This window comes from Mesitornis unicolor, unplaced genomic scaffold, assembly GCF_000695765.1.
Source record: "Mesitornis unicolor isolate BGI_N332 unplaced genomic scaffold, ASM69576v1 scaffold10718, whole genome shotgun sequence".
NCBI classification, from domain to species: domain Eukaryota; kingdom Metazoa; phylum Chordata; class Aves; order Mesitornithiformes; family Mesitornithidae; genus Mesitornis; species Mesitornis unicolor.
Genome location: NW_010201199.1, coordinates 5,969 through 28,691, shown reverse-complemented (window position 1 = coordinate 28,691; position 22,723 = coordinate 5,969). Strand labels below are relative to the sequence as shown.

General features: G+C 40.0%; 1 protein-coding gene across 1 annotated transcript; it reads right to left on the bottom strand.

Annotated features, from left to right (window-relative positions):
* Positions 1-288: 288 nt before the first annotated feature.
* LOC104544984 (unconventional myosin-IXa-like) lies at positions 289-21,843 on the bottom strand (the record flags this gene model as incomplete). The annotated part of the gene is made up of 6 exons (XM_010189993.1): positions 289-378; positions 6,818-6,944; positions 9,615-9,712; positions 16,424-16,523; positions 17,685-17,747; positions 21,749-21,843. Coding segments are annotated over 6 exons (573 nt in total), but the record flags the coding sequence as incomplete, so codon positions are not given.
* Between the last annotated feature and the right edge of the window lie 880 nt (positions 21,844-22,723).

Genomic DNA, 22,723 nt, shown 5'->3' with positions numbered 1-22,723 from the left:
ACTTGTATCAGATACACTCAACACACCGTTCTCAGTGGAGAACACTTGGACAACCATAAGTCATTCAAACCATTCAAGGCTATCACAGAATAAAATGCAAACATGCTTTCCAGGAACCGTGTAGAAAGTAAAGTCAACCATTTTCTAGATTTGTACACGTTACCTTCTCCTACGTTATTTTTATGTAAATAAAAACTGAAAGAAACTCAACCAGAGTTGAGTGCACATCTCAAAGCATTGAAACCATCCCAAGAGTTGCCTTTTTAGTAACGAGCACTGTGTACAGACCTCTGCTAGTTTGTATGGCAAGATCAGCTTCTCTCCTACTGTCACTGTCTTTCTGGTAACCAGGGCCTCAAACAGCATCTCTTCTTTCACCTAAAACAAAAATCTTGATGTTAATTATTATTATAGGAATATTTTATTAATCTAATTGCATTTAAAAAATTGTAAGTGTAAATATTTTAATGAATTTAAAACTTACACATTTAATTGTAATAAAAAGTTAAAACAATATTGCCAGCCCTTGTAGAGTTAATGTTCAACGCATAAGAAGAGGGTAGTGACTGGGAGGAGACAATCCAGTTCATAAATCCAGCATCAGAAATCGGACACCGTGGTATTCAAGGGAACCTGATTTTCCACATTCAGTCATCACATTTCTAGCAGTTTCCCATTGGTTTATTTCATTCCCGGTGCACCTCCTCCCTTCCACAGTTTTTGCTGGCAAAATAAGTCAACTTTCTAGTGTAGTTAAGATGACATCATACGAATTAGTCTAACAATAAACAGAATAGTGTCATCAGTTCAAGAGATGTCCAAGTAGAGGATTTTTTTGTGTGTTTTTCAGGGTGGGGAGGAATTAGGAGGAGGAAGAAACCTTTTGAAAAGCACCTGATATTTACTCTGCTATTCACACCTGATATTTCCTCCCTAAAGACACCAGTTCCTGGCAAGGCAACAATCTCTAATCAGCTGCAACAGAAACCAGTTTGCAGAAGAAAAAAAAATCAGTTGTGTAAACAGACACAGCAAATAGGTAAACATGTGCCAACAGATTAAGCTGTACCTGCCACAGATTGCTGGGAGAAAGCCTCTTTTCCCATGAGTTTCAAGTCCCTCTTATTTTGATATCCCCTGGAGCAATCCAGAAGCACGCCCTCTCTACCAGAATAGATGGTGACACACTTATACATACCTTAGACCTCACTGTGGTGAGTCGTTGACTGCTCTTTGCTAAATTTCAGTGTCCAAAAAGAAATTGTTAGCCTGGCTGAAAATCTCTGAGCCCAGAGTTAGGAGCCACGGATTGATACAGAGATGTTGTTGCTTAAGAAGCATCTACACAAGTTGCTTATCCTCACATAAGGACTCCACACAGGCACCAGACCCGCTCAGAACATCTCTGGTGAAGACCAGAAGCACCAAATCCACATTTCTGAAGCCATCCAAGGGTATATTTTTATCCCAAGTAAACCATTTACAACTTGATGTGCATCGTGAGAAACTAAGTGGTTTGTGTACTTCGACTTATTAGTTGAATGCAGTAAACAGTATGAAGAGCAACGCAAAAAAGCCAGTGGAACTTTAAAAAATCTCACAAACCATGCAAATAATGATGCCGTTCTGTTCTAAAACCTACTTTCTACCAAAAATACTGTCGTGAAAGTCTCCCCCGTAAAGGCCAGTGCATTTCTATGTAAGTGACTTTTCCCACAACACCAGCTAACAAGAACTTGATGCTGCACCGCGGTAAGCAGAAAACATCAAGTCATTTGTATGAGGCTTTCACTCACCAGCAAGGTCTATGTCACTGGAGATCAAGCATCAACACCTTGACGTGTGTTTCATTAGTCCTCAGTAATATCCTAGAGCCCCTCAGTTCCTGCAATCTGATTTTCACCTTTCAAAATCAAGCCAAAAAATAATAAATCTTCTGGTTCATCCAGAAATCCACAGCAAGTGTTTACATTTGGTTTCTGTTCTGTACATTCAGCAAAATGGCGATTTTTTAAAGCTTTCAGCTCTGCAGGTAGAACACAGACACTTCTCCAGCGGTGGTGGGCCCCTCAATTGCACAGAGGTGAGTTTTACACCAGCTCTTATCCTGCTCTGGGGATGTTGCAAAGCTGTTGCAGTCAGCATGCTGGCTTTTTTTTTAATTATGCAAGGCAATGAGGCAGAGGGCTATCAGACAGTACTGATCAAAACAGCCCAAGGCAATATTCCTAAACAACCTAAATGCTTCCAAGTCCCACATCTGTCAGCAAACACAGGGATTTTAAACGGTTTAAACAATTACCCATGCTGTCCCTCACCCTCTCCATCTAATGTTCAGCTTGGTTTCCTTTTCCCTCCACTCCCCTGATGGAGGAGACCTGCAGATGTGCATCCTTCACCTGCTGCGAGCTGACCCAGAGGGACTGCATTCAACCATCTCCTCGTACTTGGCAGGGATGGGAAGCCAGTCCCTGCATCTCCCTGGGTCTCTCTGCCTGCAATTACCACCTTACAGTGGAGCTTGATCTTGAGTGCTTCATCACTTCTGAGAGCCAACACCATGGGTATGGCCAAATTACCCTGATTTTCATTTAAGGTCACAGCTTGAAGGTAGCTGACTCCCAATGCAAACGAGGAGCCACAAGAGCTCCTAAAGATAAACTTGGTGCATGACCAAGGACAACTGGAGATACTTGCAGCTTTCCCATCATGTACATCCCCTGCTTCCTCATCCAGCACACATGATACACTAAGATACAGACAAAAACCATCCTAGCAGGTCAGCAAAGAGACAGCTACAACTTATTTTGTGCCCTGGGAGTTACACTTCTGAGTTTCATTTCATGGAGTTTTGCTTTCTGGTGCTAAAGGGCAAGTCCTACTCTCCCTCTTAAAAAAAGCTACACAGCCCATAGGAGTTTATATCTTAATTACAGGGACAAAATACAGATTTAAGACTTCATTGCCACATGCAAGTCAAACCAGCACTGAGAGGGCTGGATGACTAGAGCTCTAAAAGCCAGTGAAGGATGACCGACAAGGCTGCCATGACTATAAACGTCAGTGGAGCGCGGTGGGGAGCAGCCAGCGGGCTCCTGCGAGGGCTGGGCTGGAGCCAAGGCAGGCGGAGATTGCTTCTCCAGTAATGCTGGGGTATTATGCTAGAGCAGCTGAAGAGAAATGAACCGTTTCCAACTCGAGAGCAAGGAAACATCATTTTTTGTCTCTCCTCCCCTACTTGAGAAAGAGATTACAGTGCTGAGCGCTCTTTCAAAAACTGCCTGGTGTGGAGTAACAGAAAATAAATTCAGATTTCTATCGGCTTTTATTGAAAAAAATCTGAACCTTTTCTTCAGAGTTTCTTTCAAATAAGCACAGATTTCTCCGACACGAGTTCTGGCTCAGAGCTTCACACCCGATGAAGATGTCCCTGCTCACTGCAGGGGGGTTGCACTAGATTAACTTTGGAGGACCCTTCCAACCCAAACCATTCTATCATCCCTAAAACTTTGTGCAGAAAGTGGAGCCAGAGAGAAGGCTGGATGCAGCACTGGCTGACCTGTAATCCTCATCTCCCTTGTGCTCCTCAATGGCTTTCCAAGATGTTTATCACACGAGGAGCACAACGTCTATGGGATCCCTCTGGGAAGCTAAAGACAGTTTTTTAGTAGAAAAAGAACTTGACCACATAATTCTCCAATGGAGGTAGATATCAGCTCCAAAAGCTAACATCATCAATGCAAAACGAGATCTGGCAAAATGAATTTAGGACAACTGGTAATTTATATTTACCTTTATTTGCACTGAGGCTGGTTATCTAAGCCTAAAAAAATGAATATAAAACTGCTCCATTGAGCAAAGACAAGATTTGCCTTCAGTACTCAACACTCCATCCACAGAAATAATTTCCAGTATTAATAAATGTACAAAATTTTTTTTTTCTACTGGAAATATAAAATAGGCTCCCTTAAGGCCAGCTGACACTAGATCATTTCTAATAGATTGCTTTTGTTAATAAGCCCACAAATGAATCTTTCTGAGCTTTTCTACAGAAATACAGCTTTCCCCACTACTACACAACCCTCTACAATTTCTGCAGAGGACCCACGATATCTGCAGTGCTTGCACAGGACTCCCCGTCTGCTCAATCCATCAGCCAGCCTTGACATCACGTTACAGCACGGTATTTTAGCAAAGGTTAAACAAAGGCCACGAAAAACCTGCCAAAAGCCTCACATAATCCACACGCTATGTCTGCTCTTCAAAAAAAAGAAACAAAAAATTAAATCAGGGTCTTAGTGTAAATGAAACTACGATCTGCAGAGTCTGCCCAAAATCCTATACTGCAATTTGCTTTTTCAACAAATGCCGGTCTGAATGTTTAAATAAATCAAAAACATATTGGATGGGGTTGCTGGTATCTAAGAAAAATCCAATCCATCACAGATTATCATCTCCTCCCAGATTCCTTCAAAAAAGCTGCATATTAGCTTCATTTTACAGGGACACAATGTCATTATCCTGAGGAAGGACACTTGTTCCGTGTGGCTGCATTCACTGCTGCAGCAGCGAAATCCCCCCAGTTGTCCTTAGGGGCTCAGAGGCTCCAGTGTAACCCAGCACGCTCATGATAATTTGGGCCAGACTTTCCTACGGAGAGGGAAAACACCTTAGCCTGGCCTAACTTCTCCATTTCAGCGTTGGTTCCCCTCATCCCCACAAAGGCTATGACCCCATCAGTGCTGTGCAGGAGGACCTCAGCATCCCCTCTCCTGGGCTGGTCTCAGAGGTGGACAAATCAGCTCCGCTTCTCCGAGCCTTTCCACCAAGTCCAGCTGGATCACAGAATCACAGAATCCCAGAACGTTAGGGATTGGAAGGGACCTCAAAAGCTCATCCAGTCCAATCCCCCTGCCGGAGCAGGAACACCCAGATGAGGTTACACAGGAAGGCGTCCAGGCGGGTTTTGAATGTCTGCAGAGAAGGAGACTCCACAACCTCTCTGGGCAGCCTTTGAACACTCCACAACCTTTAATCCGGGCAGGATTATTTTTTTCTTCTCTTTTCCACGTCAAATCCTTGACTGAACAAATCCAGCGAGTCATTTAAGGAAAAAAATCCAACCGAAAACACCCCCCAACGTAAGTATCAGATCACAGCAGACCTGGTGTCTTCCATCACTTTGCCACACTCAAGACTGACCTGCCAAGCACCCAGAGGCTGTATGAAAAGAAGTTAGACTATTTGTCAACTAATATTATTTTTATTCTGAGATGATTTTTCAGTCTTAGTGAGCAATGCCAAGATCTAGAGAGAGGAATAATAACTTTTTCAAGCTAATTCATATTTTCAGCAACAATAGCGTGAAAAGCAAAACTTGATGCTGTTCAGTGACCACAAAAAAGGCCCCCATCAAAAAAAATAATTACCCAAATGAGACAAAATACAAAGTGTCAAATGTTTCGACCAATATTTTTGGTCTCTGGCTGAGAAGAATTCACTACGCTTAATTTGGAGAGTTTTAAGCAGCCAACTAACGAGAAAAGTGCAATGGATGCTCTTTGTGATCATGTTTCATCTGTTTGAACCCTTTAGTCAAATCTGAATCAGCATTACAAGATCTGTTCAGGTCTTCAAAGAAACAAAACCCAAACATTTCAGAAAGAGAAATCAAACCTCTGCTGAAAATGAGATTATTCGTGTTACTCCAGCTGAGCGGGGAGTGGCTGTATCAGGAAGTTTACCCTTGGGGGCAACCAATGTCACCAGTTCCACGGATAAATTCCCATGTAAATACAACTTCAGGGACAAGCAACACCACTTACCCAAACCCAGCAACATATTTCACAAGACCACACTTGAGACTTGCAATGGCCATTTCACTTGCAAAAGAATGATCAAGATGAACAGAAATGTATCGCTTTGCTCAGCTACACCACATTCCAGTGCTTTCTCAAAATGGTAAGTTAAATATTTTTAATTATTTTTCTTTTACATATTGCTGGTACTATCCACAGGTAAGCATGGTCTCCATGCTCTGCACTTTACCAGACCATGGCACTAAGCTACTGCTGGGTGTTCAGAGCTCCACTGATGCATCATTTCACATGTATGCATGCAAAAAATAACCCGATACCTTACAGCATGCAGATGTTGCAGAAGAGTTTGTTTGCAGAGGAAAGCCAGGGCAAAGACCCAAAGCCTGGAACTTTTTCAGATCTCTAAGTCAGTCTCTTAGTCAAAGCTTTTTTAAAAACCATTACTTCTTAAATTACTTGGCGCTCTTGCTATGGCCATTTTTAACAGGGTAAGATCAACAACATTCTCCTCCAAACTCGTATTTTCCTTCTGTTTATTTCTGCAGTCTCTGAGGCCAAGATGCGAAGAGCATCCAGCTGCTTATACCCATATTTTACAGAAGCTTTCCCCTCCCTAAATTCAAAACATTAATAAAGTGCTATGAAAATCTGCAAGAGCCAATTCTTGAGTTGCTTAGGTAGGGAGACAGCACAACCGCTATTTAAGGGAAGGAATGGGAAGAGCACAGTGTGTACACTAAATGATGAGTTATCTTCTGATGCTATCATAAAATTAGCAAAAATTAACCTTCCACACCATCCAGAAGCATCACATCTCAGTATCCTTTGGAGTTACAAGTGGTTTAGAGCATTTCAAGAAAAGTGAGACGTCAAGAAGAGCCCATATTAATGGTACCATAAGAGAACTTACCCTTCAGTGAAACGGGAAATAAATTCTATTATAAAACAGAGGTGGCTCATCAGGCGTGAGCATTACAGGACAGAAAGCAAGGGCTTACCTCCAGCAGGTCTGACACAATAGGGAGTATTTCAGGGTTACAAATATCGATGGAGTCATCCCGGTAAGTCTTCTTCTTGTAACGGATGTTACCCAGGTGCAGTATCGCCGACAAGAGAGAGAAGATTCTAAGAAAATAGAGATAACTCATTTTCACACGCTTGTTTTTTCTTAAAGCTAATGAAATAGCAAACTGCATCCCCAAACATCCAAGTGCCACCTTTGTATTTGATTCATTCCTCTAATTTTCAATCCAAAGCGGTTTGCGTTCCAAATCTCCAAATGCTTCCTCAAAATTGATGCTCAGATGAAGTATCCAGTTCACTTCATGTAAGAAAATTTTTCACTCAGTCAAGCACCAAACTTGCACTGCTGTGGCTGTCTTGAGAATCATTTAACACATGAAACCCAGTTACAAAATGGCACCCCATATTATAGGTAAAAAAGAAATCCTCAAGTAATCTAGATATCCAGATTAAATGTCTGTCATGTGACTGCCTAAATTAAAGGGGAGATCGGGCTCAGCCATGCTGGTGATCCTGCTCAGTCCCCTGGCACATGTATTTATCACCTTCCCAGATCCAGTCCCAGGTAACAAGCCTATATAAAAAATCATAAATGTTTTTATAATATATAAGCATACTGAGATTGAGAAAAGATGTTACACTTCAAGGAAATTTATCCAGTCAATTTTGGGTTCAATTTGATAATTTTTAAGATATTTCCTTCCTTCTCTTAAAAAAGTCCTCTAAAAAAGTAGCTCTGAGACTATCGAGTCATGGCTGACTTCAGCAATAAACTCCATTTGTCCCTGTTTCTACAGTCTCTGTGGAGCTGAAAATTTAAAAAAATCAAATGTGACTCCTAGCCATGCCATCAGCTTGCCTGCACAACACACCTTCACCGCTCCAAACCGGTCCCTCTCTAAAATGGGGCAACTGATTCCTTATCATGAATTACAGGGATGCAATTCTAAATATTCCTCTTCTGAAACTGTTTCCACAAAGGTGAAAACCCACGTTCTGGAATGAACAATCACTTACAAAAGCATAATAGCTTTTTAAATGGCCACCTTTTTGCACTAAACTGAAGGTGGTTACTCCTTTGTGTTACAGTTGTACCCTGACAAGGAGAATAAATTTGCTCATAGAGTGAAGAATCCGCTCTATTTTTTGCCAGGCAAGATTCACTAGGAGATATACAAGAACTTGTGTGCCAAGAAAAGTTAATGCCCAGTAAATCAAAAGCACTAACTTCCTGTGATGTCCAACTCCACTCAGGCCAGACTGGTTGCTCCACACTGTCAATTAAATTCCCTTACTCTACAGTGACCTTGCAGACCAAAGAGGCTTTAGGAAAACCTTGTCACTAAGACCTGATTCTTGAAAGGTTAGGAACCACGCTGACATACAACATATTTACAGTAAAAGGAAGTACACTTGGGTTTATCTGCGTGTGTGGAAAGAGATAGAGAAAAAGCTATCTTGATTTCATAATTAATTTGCTACAAGGTAGGGAGAAAGGATGAGATTGTGAAAAAGATTCTCAGCCAGGTGAATATTTCTTGTTGAAGTACGGGGCAGGAGAATGTCTCACAGTTAAGGGCTTCTAAGTGCTGGCTCAGATATGTGTTCAAAAAGCAAGAAAAATGTTGCTTAAAAGAACAGGAGGTAATCCAGCCAGTTGCAAAAAAAAAATAATTAAAATCTGTATGTTAGCATCTTAAAAGCGATTGACCCAAGGTGATGAGCAGGGTTTCGAGTGCCATTAGTGCAAAGCAGGAATTCTCTGTTCCCACATAAACCTCCAGGATTTCAGACAGAATAAAACAAGTTCATTAAATTATTGTTTGAACATTTCGATTTGAAAAAGCACAAGATTTCTCACTGTGTTCCAGCTACTAACTTGCTTTTTAGCAACACTTACGATGTCAAAATCAGACTTACTTTGAGCTCACTTTTTTAATAGTTTATTTGCTATGCCTGTTACTAACCTCAATAACATATTTGTTAAATTCACTCAAACTTACTCAGGTCTTTCAAGCCAATGATCAACATGAGAGGAATTATTTTATGGTTTCAGTTGAAGATGACCCTTGTGGAGCATGTAAGTCCTGGCACTCATTGGAAAACAGCTTTGGAACCCACCTAAGAAGTGCAGTTTTTCAACCAGCACTCCCAGTGAATTAGTGAGCGAAGGCCAGCAGGAAATGAGTCTCCAGAACCAGCAATTGCACGCAGAGGATTAAGTATGATGATTAATAATCAGGATTTCTGATTAAACCGGGATCTGAATTCATGACATGCAGAGTAATGCATGACTATTCATGAACGGTTGAAAAATACTTCAAGGTTCCAACTTCCTGTCAATGCTTTACTGCATAAAGAGAATCATTAACTACAGTAATGGTGGGTATATTTTGTTGATATCTTTAAATTTTGTTTGCTCCTTTTTCATACGAATGGTCGAGTGTCATTATTCATAGAAACACAGAATGGGTTGGGTTGGAAGGAACCCTCAAAGCTCACCCAGTCCAACCCCTCTGCTGTGTGCAGGGACATGTTCCACCAGCTCAGAGATTGCTCAAAGCCTCATCCAACCTGACCTTGAACAATTCCAATGACGGGGCATCCACTGCTTCTCTGGGCAACCTCTTCTAGCGTCTCGCCACTTATTCCTTCTTACCAGTGTTATGCAAAGCACAACAGTTATGTTAGCTCAAATCAGGTGAATTATCTCACTGATTATAGAGATTATATTAACTAATATAATCTTTAAACTATGGAAAATAAACTCACTGTCTGCGAGTCTTGGGAAGAAACCCCACCATCTCCATGGCCAGTTGTAACCGCTCAAAGTCATGCTTCAAGTCCTCCCCTTCCACAGAAAAGCAGTCCTGTTGGGTTCAAAAAGAAAGACTGAGCACTGAAAGAAATTAAGACCAGAACAGGTCCAGATGGTCAAGTCAACACTTCATAAATATCATTTAGTGACTTCCATGCCTTTCATCAGCAAGCAGATTATTTCCAACCTGGCACCAGGACTTCAGAGAAAAGCTAACCAGAGTAAACTGTCAATACAATATTTATTGTATACACAAGCATTTTTTTCAGCAGTGCATTTTTATCCGACACGGTGAGATGTTCTTTCAAAGGACACTACAACTCCAACACAAGTGCCCTGGTTTGAACAGCCTGGACCTCAGAGAGGACTACATTGGTCTGCCTTTTCCAAAATAACATTTTTGGCAAATTCTTCCTGGAGATACATCCTTATTTCCTAGGCTTAACTTGTAATGCAAGAGATGAGTCGCACCATTCTAACAGTATGGTAAGAGTTCACCAGTGCGGAACACTTAGCATACAAAAAATGCGTGAATTAACAAGAAGATTAAATACGTTGCACTTTTACAAGCAGTTTATTCCACATTAAGTCCTCGTCCATTAGCGGTTCCTATAACTAAAGAGGAAGGATTTAGTTTGAAAGTAGAATTCACATAATTTCATGTAAAATATCAGCGAATTAAACCCTGCATAGGAAAGGGAAAGCTTTAAATATAGTTTTCATTAACTTTATTCTAACTGCCAAGAATTTTTCTAAAAATGCGAGCATTGAGAGAATTTGAAATCCACTACGTTTTATATTTCTTGAAGCCTAATGTGTCTGAATGGTTTAGTTTTTCAGATAAGACTCAATCTGACAGCAGTCATTGATACTTCCAGAGGAATCTGATGACGTTCTGGACTCAACTAATATTGTCCTGCAACAACAGTTAGGGAACATAAATGCTCCTTAACTGAGTAAATAAACTATTAATGCCAAGTCCCTTCTGCTTTGGCTCAGCATGGGGCCCCCCCATGGATTATCGATTATTTTCTCTCGCTTCATAGCCCATATTTAACACTTTTTTCCCATCGCTGCCTATAAAAATTCCCAATCTCTGAACCAAAATTGGTTTATTGTGCATCACACAGCATAGTGCTATCTTAAACTTCAGAATATTTTACTAACACTTCAATGGAGACTTTCTACAAGTCAATCCAGGTATGTTAATTAAAAATTAGAGCTGCAGTTGCAGTGACAATTAATTAAGCAGCTGTATCCACAAAGTTTCTTTTGGTCATTTGTCTGTAAATCGTATTTACCAAATAAGCAAGTGTGCACAAAAAACTCTGAAAGCCTGCACTAAACAGGGTTACATGAGTACTACAGTGAACACCATTAAACAGGCACTAAGTAGTCACAGGATGATGACTGTTACTTGAAAAGACACTTGTACTCACTTATAGGGCATAGAATAAATCATAAATACAGAATATATAGAATTAAGTTATTTTATAGTATCAGCTTTGTGTCTTACAGCAGCTGTCTGCATCTAAAGCTTCACAACTCTATCAGTGATAGGTTCTTCATCCCACTTCGTAGCATCATTACAGTGATAGCTACTGATTATAGGGAAAAAGACCTTATTTAAGATAATTTTTTCAAATAGGAGAATACTCACACACAAGTACCCTGTTCCCTTCACTAAAAGCTAAACCGGACAAGAAAATAAAAATAAAAATCTTTTTATCAACGATCCTCAGGGACAACAACGCAATACTGGACAGACAAAATTACTCTGGAGATGTTAAACAGACTACTGAAAACTACCCATATAAATTTATACTACATATAAACTGTACATCTTATCTAAAGGAACGCAACTAAGACATCTATGCTATACATCAGCAAGATCAGCAATGCAATTATTTACACCATAAAATATCAAGATAAGAAGTTGTCCATCGTAAACTCAAACCTCGGCCAATTGGCTTCTTCGGCCACTACACACAGGCTGAGGAGAACCTGGAGAAGTTTTCCTAACCACTGTGGTGAGATCTGGAGCCTGCAGGACAATAGCACACCCACAGATTCTGCAAATGAGTCTTTTTTAAGAGATACCAAGTGTCACTTTTAGTGGCGCTCCACATTCCAGCAGATAATTTCATTTTGTGGCGTCATTCACCCAAAATTAAGTCACGAGTCAAGAGCAAAACACCACAGACAGCTCAGAAGTAGAACAAACTACGCCAAAGGCAATTTAATGAATGATTTACATAACAATTGCCAACCTCATTAATCCGCATGGAAAAGCCTTTTGTAAGCTATCTACTTAAAAGCAGATGCTCTCTGTAGTATTTCAGCTCTGTAGTGTTTCCTAATGGATGATAATTATTTTAAAAAAGGACTTTCATTAATATTAGGGCAGACAGGCATTGAAGCCCATGCCCCCAGACCAAATTCATCATTAGTGGTCTGTCAGGACAACTGGTTTCCCACCAAAAGTGAGTTCCCTGCTTATTACCATCACATCGAAGCAATTCATTGATTTCCATGGAAGTTTAAAGATTATATGTAAATATCATCTACTAATAATAAATACAGTATCTTTATAAACTGGACGCCTGCAGTGGGTTGAGTCCATGGTTATGAGAAGAGGTCCAGGGTATGCGTAAGAGTGAATCATCGACTGAAGCAAATACGTGATTTCTCACAAACATCACAGAAAATTATCCCAAGCAAAAGAATATATCAGATGAACAGCCAAATTGTAGCGCCACACAGTATTGCTGTGCAAAATAAGGACATAAAACATGGTAACCCCCAAACTGGTAGGGTGTTATTGGCCCCTCCAGGAGAAGGTATCAAATCTGGGGATTGTTTGAATTTTAATTGCTTCAGTAAATTGTCCTAACCCACTCCTTAAGCAATTACGGTCTTCGCAATGTAGTAAAGTCTATTAGGGTACGTAGAAAAGCACGTGCTCTTTCCTCCTCGCTCTTGTAGGACTTCTACAGATGCTGATGTTAATGTTAATGTTAATACAGTATTCAACATTTTTACATCTTGAGGGGTTAGACTCCCTTTCCCTCCTCCCCTTCTAAGGATTTTGCAGCAAAATCTTGCTGTTAAGATGCTTATTTAGCCCGAGTGAAACCCAGGTCCTTCACAGATGACTTCTTACTCTTCCAGATGTATTAGCTAGAGCTCGGCAACTGTTAAAGACACAGCAAGATGAGCAGGAACAACATGCAGCTGATCTGAACCATGCTTCCCCGTGCAAGACAAATCCAACAGAGACCATCACAGGACACACAGACACCCAAAGCACATCGCCAACTGAAGCCACCACCTCCAATTCAGTTGCACAGGAGGAGCTAGGGAAGGAGGAGAAGCTTCACTGGTCTCTTTTTTGGGTCAATCCATTTGGAAAGGGTGATCATGTCAGCAGAACTATTTTAGAAGGAATTGTTTTGTGTTCTGAAGGATGTCAGGATTTGATTTTCTCACAGACGGCTGAGTGGGGATGGTTTTGTCTATCTTTTTTCTTGGAAGCTGGAGAGCAGATATACTGCTACAACCATCAACTGTTGTATCTCTTAGGGCTTCAAGAGCCTGATTTGCTGTTTTATCAGAAAGGAATTTCAATTTTCATATTGCTGTCATATCACCATTTTCATAAATCATCATACATTATATCAAGAAGGAACAAAAAAAACCTCTTAGTTTGCTCAGACTAGATGCTCATGTTCAACTGCTGAAGAAGCTTTCCAGATGGAAGAAACCAAAAAAGGGCAAGAAAACAAAATAAATGTATTGTCACAGGCTAATACACAAGCAACACCACTGCATGGCAGAGGAAGGGAGAGGGTAATTAACAGGTTAAACTTAATTTGGCTTCATTTTCTGCTCAGGTCTTGATACACCTAACAAAATCAAGTGAGCAGCAGCCCTGCACCAGCAACACAGAAGATGTGGGTACTTGTACTGACCGGCTCAGAGTCATAGCAATAATCATCCCAGCTCTGTCTGAGGGGTTTCTTTGTCATCTGAAAGCAAGGCAGACTGGGTTAAGTAGTGTTCAGACCCAAAATAACTCCCACTACCTGCTCTTAAAACAGGACAGCAACGTCGACTGTCCAAATAAAATAATTGTTCTTATTCTGCAGTCATTCCTTATTTTTAATTTTTTTAAGGTAAGATTTATAATGCTTTTGCATTTATGGTGCTCTGATTCCTGCTTAAAGCGTTTTCAAGACATTTGAGGACCTCTTACGCAATGAGCTTAATGGATTTTAAAATATTTTATTTTTCTCCAGGGCCGGAGAAATCTTTGGTTTACTTAGAGCTGAAGAGCTAGTGATGGAAAATCACATAAAGAGTAGATTTTTATTTCTGCTCTCAACCTCTGCTCTAGATACACGCAAGTGCTAGAAAAGTGCAGTTCTCTAACTGAGGAGAAAGCAACACTTGAAAGCTTTTTAGAAATCCGTATCTTTTTCGTGGAGATGGAGTTGAAAGAGGTCAAAGGGCACCGGCTCAGAGCGCAGTCCCGAGATGGAGAAGACACCTGGCACCAGAGCTCTTAATGAACTTAAAATAAGGACTTAATCCTGCAAATTAATAAATGTGGAAAACCAGCACCAAAAGTATTCAGCATACCGCAGGGTATGCAATGATAGGTCCATCTCCCGTTGGTATGAGATGTGGAGAACTCATCTGAACTCAGGGAACAGTTTAAATAAACTTACTTTTTTGAAAATAGACATCTATTTTTTCAACCTGTTTCCTGCTTTTACAGATCAGCAAAATAACAGCACATTTTGGTGAAATATCTGAACAGATTATTTCTCATCTGCAATGCAAAATGCACGTTTGTTTGGCATAGAACAACGTGAGCTGAGGAACCTGGAAGAAAGAAAAGAACGCTTGTCTCAAAGACTGAGTCAGCCCTCGACTTAAGGGGCCTCGTTCAATACTACAGAGCTTTTGAATTTTAGTATTTAATTTTTAGTTAAACACTCAGGTTCATTTCTGAGCTCGGTTTTTTCCCTTTTAAAAAGACAGGGACTTCTCCAGGATATGTTCAAGTAGTAAATGCTCAAGGGTCATTTTATCACTTTTCCCTTTTATGTTTCAAAAGTTTCCCTTCCCTATTCCTCCACTTCCTTTCATTTCCTTTTATCTTCTTAATTTTCCTTTCCCCCCTTGCCTACAGGGCACAAGAAAGCTGTTACTGTCTTGTCAGAAAGCCTTAATATGAAACCATGCCCTGAAAGGAGCCATTTTCCCAAAGTTATCAGTGTTACATGGTTTGTCTAACACCAATCCTAATTATTAAAAAATTTAAAAATTATTCTTACAAAAACTCTAAAACTTCTGTCACTAATGTCTATACACTGTGCTTAGCCAAGTTCAGAGTCTGCTTCCCTGGTCTACTGGACGTACCTCAGCATCCTTTTTCCAGCCTACTTGCCCACCGCGTTCCAATTTAGAGTAAAATCAATATTTCAACCTAAATTATCAATTCTTATTCAATTTACATATTACGCTTCCTTGGATTTATTATTTTGTTGTAAGTATTAATGTCCTTGAATGTTAAACTGTTATTAAAAAAAAAAGAAGAGCTATAATTAAAAGCAATGGTTTTGGCTAATGTAAAATCAATGGCTTGCCCAACAACACCTGTGAATCTGACAAAACATTCAATCCAAACAATCTTGGCACTTTCCCACTGCGAAGCTGTAGCACAGATGGGCGTGAAGATCACGTCGCATCCCCCAGCCAACGTCTGAGGCACAACGATGGCGAGCACAGAGCCTTCAGTTCTCAGTGTGTTATTTATTAGTGCAAATTTCCTGATCCTGCTAAGAGTGGGTGGGAGTCCTTAATATTACAATAGATTTTGGTTTTCATAGCCCTCTTGAAAAAGATCATTAAAAAGCCCCAGGTTGAGATATATTCCAGAGTTAAATCGTATTTCTCAAAAGACTAAAGGCTATTTGGGTTGTGCTGCACGTACAAATTTCTCTCCAGGTTGTGGGTTAAATCTCTCTTTATCGCTAACCGTGTTTCAGCTCCAAGAAAATTGCAATTAGTGAAAACCAACATATAACTTAACTACTCTTGCACATATTACTAACCCCTTTTTTCTTTTTCTTTTTCTTTTTCTTTTTGAGCAAAAAGCAGTAAAGTCCCTACACAAGCCTTAGTGGACAACTATATTTTAAATACCTGAAGCAAATCAGATTGTTCAAACTATTAGTTAATTGGTTACTGGTAGTACCTCACTCACGCATTTTCAAAGGTTTCTGTGGTTTTATTGATATGAAATTTATTCTATAGTTAAATTCAAAGGATCATGCTAACAGCCAGCCATGAAGCTAAGAATTAGGACTACCTCATGCAAGATGTTACATCCTGAAGACCTACTGGCATCACGCAGTTTTCTCTTTTCTTCTACCCAGCAGACAGATATTAATGAGTAAATGACAGTCACACACATAACAGGTAAATTATTACTGTTTCTCCCTTTGACAATTAAAACCATGATATGTTTAACATATCCCAGGTAGGGGACAAAAATGGAAAACACTAATTTATTTTTTTTCTTACTATCAGGTGCTCAGATTGCTGATGGAGAATTATTTTCAATGATGGAAGGCTGCCTATAGAGCATTTACACAACTCATTTTTACTACTTCACACATTTTCTTTATTAGCATTAAATATCAGTGGTAGAAAAGGCAAGCCCCTGTCTGGGATTCCTGCAGAGTATTCCCACCTGGTTGAGATAATGATATTCCTCAGGCTGCTTCAGATGAAAAGCTGATCGCTCTTCCTCGCTTGCTCCGGCCAGAAGGTAATAAAATACGTGGTAGTTCCTGGTGACAGATAAAAAAAAATAAGTTAGACTTAAAAAAAAGAAAGTAGCAATAAGCAGAGAAGGGCATGTACACCTCGTAACCTGATTTTCAATGAGATCCCTCTTCCCCAGCCAAGGACATACACTGCCCTAAAACACTTCAAGAATTCTTAGCTGACTTCGTCACCTTTTCCTCCAGAAACATGTGCAATGCCTACATATTTATTAGAATCAAACCAACATATTGCCTTGCGATGCAGAAATTATTATTGTTTTTAATACTTTATTGCCATTAAAGAGGTAATGATTTTGTTGTTGTAGTTCTCTATGACAGAACAAAAAAATGTTCAATTTTTACAGCTACTCAAATATTCAAAATGCTTGAATATTACCAATAGTAAAAGCACCCCAAGTGACACTCATCTGTTTTGCTTCTAGACAGCTCCAACACGGATTAACGCTAAGAGCATGGCAGTAATTCTGAAATTAAAACTTTGCTTTTACGCTGGACATTTTCCAAGAGGAACTGAATTTCATCATCATGCAGCACCCAAGAGTCCATTTGTCAAGGCTTTGCAAGTCATTTAACGGATCAGCCCAAGAGCATGCGGGGAAACTCACACAACAACTATCCCAGAAGGGAAATACAGACTGAAGTGCCAATAGTTGGAAGACAACTAGAAGCTGCAAATTTATTTAAAAACAGAGTAATAATCACCCAGAGAGGAGTACATATGTAACACTTGGCAGTTAGGTAAGAAGGAGCTTGCTTAAATTTGTTTCCTGTATAATCTTAGCTTTTCCTAGAGGCCCTTCTGATGGTTTAATTCTGTAAAACAGAATTAAAATACCATCTCCCCCAGCCTCCAATTAGATATTAAATAGCTTGGATGTTACACGAGAAAACAAATGACACCTAATAATTCGTATGACATGAACCATACAGACAATGGAAAATAGAAGTCAAGGACTGTCAATAAAATAACAGAGTTCATTTTCCCTGGGTAGTGCATTCGTCCCTAAACAGGAAAATAGAAAATGCACCATTTATGTTATTTTAAAAATGTGAAAATCCTGATCCCTCCTTGCCAGCTCAAACAGGGTTTTAAGCTATCTGTGCCATGCTCTCAGCATATGTAGAAGTCAAACCCAACCCTGGAAGCAAAATATAGGCGCCTACCGCTCGTTGTGCTCCTGATAGACCAGTCGTGATTTCTCCAGGAGGTATTTTTCAACATAAGCTCTGGAAGGAAAAAAAATAGAAGCGTTATTCATTGACACAATATTCAACTTAAACGAACACAGCTTTACCAGGACTTTTCAGTCTTAGCACACACATACAAAATAAGTTTCAGCCTTTTTTCACTTAGTAATATAAATTTCTTCCTAGGCAGAACAAGCCCAATATTATGTTTGGCTTTTGAGGTTTTTTTGGTTTGATTCGAAGCCAACACTAACTTGGATATGAAAAACATTATCTCAGATGCATTAGCCTATGGGCAGGGAGCGCAGGGGGAAATTTTGATAGCAATGAAGAATCTCGGATCCCTATTTAATCCAAAACCAGCAAAATAAAATTGCTTGCAGACCAAGATTTGTGCACACAATAAATATATCTGGGTGCAAAAGTTTGCGGGATCAGATTTAGCTGCAGGGTCGGTCTCCAAATCATCATTCCCTCTTCCAGAAGAGTCATTTCTCAGCAAAAACTCACGTTATTCACTTCTGGCTATGGCCAAAAAATAAACAATTGCAAAAGCTCCTTATTGAAGTTTATATTTTATCCTAAGAGCCTCCATAACAAACATGCTTAATTTACATATTAAATACTTGTTTCAAGCTTGTAGAGCTAAAACAAGCTTCAACAGGTTTTTTTTCTTCTAAACAATACTAACCAGTAATGACAGGGATTTAGAAAGTGGAGTTATAATTGGCAATTTTGATGATGTAGCTGTGCTTTGCCAGCTATAGAGGTCCAGTGACGTGGCACTGACATTAGCAGCCACGTACGAATCGGGAAACCCAATGAACCTTGGGTATGGTAGGATAAGGAAGTGTCTGTACCATAAAGGCTTCTCCACCATGGTCTCCAGGTGGGAGGACAGACTCATTTATTGCTTCTATCTCAGTAATTCTCCCCTCCTTTCACTAAAAAGTGAAATGAAATGAAATGAAATGAAATGAAATGAAATGAAATGAAATGAAATGAAATGAAATGAAACGAAATTAAATTAAATAAATATTTAGACATGCTGCAGAGGTTTTGGGACAACACTTTCAGCAGCTCTTATGAGAAGCTACTGGAAAAGTCGCATCCAACCCCCAGTGGGATGCTCTTGCTGGACAGGAGAATTAAAGACAGACTGACAGCAAAGCAGAATTACTCCTCAGCACAATGTGCCCCAAAAGGTTTCTTCTTGTTTATTACAAATTATTCCTGTCTAAGCCATGCCATGAAATTCAGTGCAGGCTCAGTGATGAGTGAAAAAGGTGTCAGAGCATCCCAGATCCTGCTCCCACCCTTGGGTAGCGGCTCAGCACGCTGCTGTACACCATCCTGGGTCACAGCCACCACCCTTGGCATTTCAGCCCCTCCCCTGTGATTTCTGCTTTTATACACCAAAACAAATTTAAAAAAATCACTCTAATACTATTTAAATTGGGGCAATTTTTTTTTGTAGATGCAACTAAAATGCTGTTTTGGTAAAGCACTCCTTGCTTAGTGCAAAGGCCATAATGAATACACATCCACTCTCGTAGAAGGATAGAGAAAAGGAAAACCAATTGAAGTGTAAAAATGTAGATGCCTCCAAATGTTTTCAAATCTTCCTTCAGGAGTAAAGAAAAGGAGCTCTAAGAGTATGATCTCATGTAAAATACTCATTTAAGCATGCTACAGAGCCTGTACTTGGCATAGCAGGTAACATCACCTGAAATCCAAGACTGAATTTCATAGCCAAATCCCAACATGCAAAACACCCAAGCCCAGCGTGTTTGAAAGCACCAGCTCCTCGTATTTGAGCTCCAGCCTCGTGGCATTGCACAGATTTACCTTTATACCAGCGCATGGCTGCTTTTAATTAAAACGTCTCCTCTCTGGCTCTTCTGCAATTTTATGGAGCATGTCAGATGTTGAGGCTTTTGATCATCTGAGGAAGACTGAGCAGGTTGCAAAGCCCTTCCCTTCAGAATGCGCTTATCATCGAACAGGACATCATAAATTCATGAAGCCTTCTGGGAATGCGCTTAACTGCAGCCACTGCTCATGCTCCATCAATTTTAAAGAACATCTTCAAAGACTTCATTTTATGGGGTGGGGTTGGCTGCTACTAAATCTCTCGGCTCTTACATCTCTTAAGTTTCGATTCACTCCGAGTTTTGGGTCATTATATTCCTAAGGTTTGTCTGCAAATATCCAACGGCTCTTTGCAGCCTCCGAACAGAGCAAAAATCTGATTGGGGGCTGCAAATTACAGTCACATTAACAAAGCAAATAATATGCAGCATACAGGCTGATAATTGACTCGAGTTGTGCTTAAAATCTATGCTAGGTTTAAAAAATAAATAAAATACTTGTGATCTTCTTGTAAGATTACAGAAAAAATTATGGTCTCGTATGCCAGGAACAGCTCACAGGTTTTTTTTAAATGGCTTTTTATGTTCATTGATGCAGCCCTGCAAGCTCAGAGAAAAACACAGTCACATCGCACCGTGCAAGCAAAAACCAAGAAAGTGCATTTCTTTAAAGAGAGAAGATTCCTCTTATTTTATGAACTAGAGTAGACAGGTACAACGTTCTTTGCACCTGTCTGCCACGTAGAGAGGCCACTTCCATAGAGCTGACATCACATGCCAAGATAATCCACTGCTAAGGCATTTGTTGGATTCTTGTTACCCTGTGTTTCAATAGGTATTAAAAAAAATTAAGGCTTATCCTTTTAAGAGAATTGTTCACTCGAATTAAAGAAGTGGGGGGATGAGGGAGGAGGAACAAAAAGAACATCAGATTTGACATAGGATGAAAAAACAGTGGGAAGGTACACAGAGTACCCAAGCTCATTTGAAAAATTAATGGAAGCTATTTGTGTGATACTGTTCTGCTGGAAAATAAGAAAGAACAAAAACTGAAAAGCACTTCTCTAAAATAACAACAAAGTCCCAGCAAGAGATCTCTTAGCTAGCTGCAGAAATTATATGACCCCTGGAATGCCACTTCTACTCTTCATTTTTCCAACTGAGTTAATTAACCTGGACAAAAAGCAGAGCTAATAAAGCCCTGCTCATTTAAAGCCAGCTTGAGTCACGTTGTGATGACCTGATGCCATCTAAACTGTCTAAAGCCAAAGAGAAAGCCAGGCTTAGGTACACCCACCCGGATGGTTTCATCCATAGGCTTCCAACCATGCAGCCCCAGGAGAAAAAAGGCTTGAGTCCCAGCTGTACGTCCCATGAGCATTGTGCAGCAGAAGAGCTCTGCCAGTGTTCAAGGCCAGGTTGGATGGGGCTTTGAGCAGCCTGGGCTGGTGGGAGGTGTCTCTGCCCATGGCAGGGGTTGGACTGGATGAGCTTTAAGGTCCCTTCCAACCCAAACCATTCTGTGATTCTATGACTCTAAGAGATGGTGAAATAACTGTGGAGAACCATGATGGACACAAACATCTCCTTACAATGGCCCAAGGACAAAAAGAGACCCTAACTGGTCTAGGACGGGATTAAAGAGAGACTTCAGGGTAGAGAGAGAAGCATATGGAGAATTAAGACAGCCATCAAGAAGAGTCTGGCTCTAATGTCTCTGTAACACTCACCGGGCAGCTGGAGATTAAACCCCGTCTTGGCTTTCTTCTCCTGAGACTGAGCAGAGACAGCTCGCTCAGCCTCTACTTGCTCACCATCCCTAACCCATCCAAGCTAAAACCTTCCCCTTTCCTGCCTTAACTGCCGTCTTAGAGGAAACTTTCCATTCCAGCTTAATTATAAAGTTGACATCATGATTAAGGAGAGCTCAACTGGCTTAAAGCCAGCTCAGGTGTGTTCACACCTCAATGTGCAGCTCAGATAAGCCAACATCATCATATCAATGGATTTAATTACAAGGTGGGCTTTTTTCCCCTCCTCTTCATTTTGGGAAACATATTGACCAAAAATAAAATAACCTTCTATTTTGCATATCCCCTACAACAGCCTATTTCAGCTCCTCACGCAGGTAAGCACCCGGACAGCATCTTCAACCCGATCCGCGCTTACCCTCGCACGGTGCCCGTCTCCTGGTAATTCACTTGAATAAATTTGCCAAAGCGACTCGAGTTGTTGTTGTGCGCTGTTTTCGCGTTTCCAAAAGCCTGTGAAAAGAGAGATGCCATCATTACGTCCAAAAAGTCACTGCCTTACCTTCTTCATATGCACATTACTGACAACCTAACTTTGGGGATTTTGCTATAACTAATTAAAAGCACACGGTGAAAGTCAGCTGAATGGTCTACAAAATAATACAATGAGCTTCTGGGACTGCATTCATTTTCAATTTGGTATTCATGAAGGGCAGATAAACACTGTTTAAAAATAAAGTGTTAGCTGAACAGAGGAGATTTAATATCTGAAGTTATTATAGTCTATATTAAGTCTGTGCTTTATTCATGTAAATAAATATAAAAGCACACTGCTCCAACAAGAGTATACATTTTAATGAGCCAGAGGAAGCTGCTTTTTAATTATATATGGAATTAAGGGGAAAAATGCTTTGAAGGCTACTCAGATGTCAGACAATGTCATATATATATATAAAAATGTATCTATATATATCTCAGCAGCATAACCCAGAGTATGTTCAGCATTTCAGACACTGTTGTTTCTCCAAAAATCAAAATGCTTTTAAGTCTTTATTACACAAAGCTTTTATTAAAACCCTTTTTTACTGAGGCATCTAAGACTGGGAGTCATTTATTGTCATTTATAAGAAATCTGGGAACAGAAGAGCTACTGGAAACCAGTACGAAGTGCAGCTCAGCCTTACTGAAAACTGGTATTTCCCATTGTGCCTAAATCACCTTAATCATAATCCAGCCCACGGTGACAGAATCTCTCAAGCTGCCAGGTCTAATTAATGTTTCATTTATTAAACCAGTTTTGATAATCATTCGCCTTTTCTTCTAAGCCAAACTTATTTATGGTAATTATAAGCGAGACAATTTCTAATACTTTGTGGCCATTGAATTACAAATA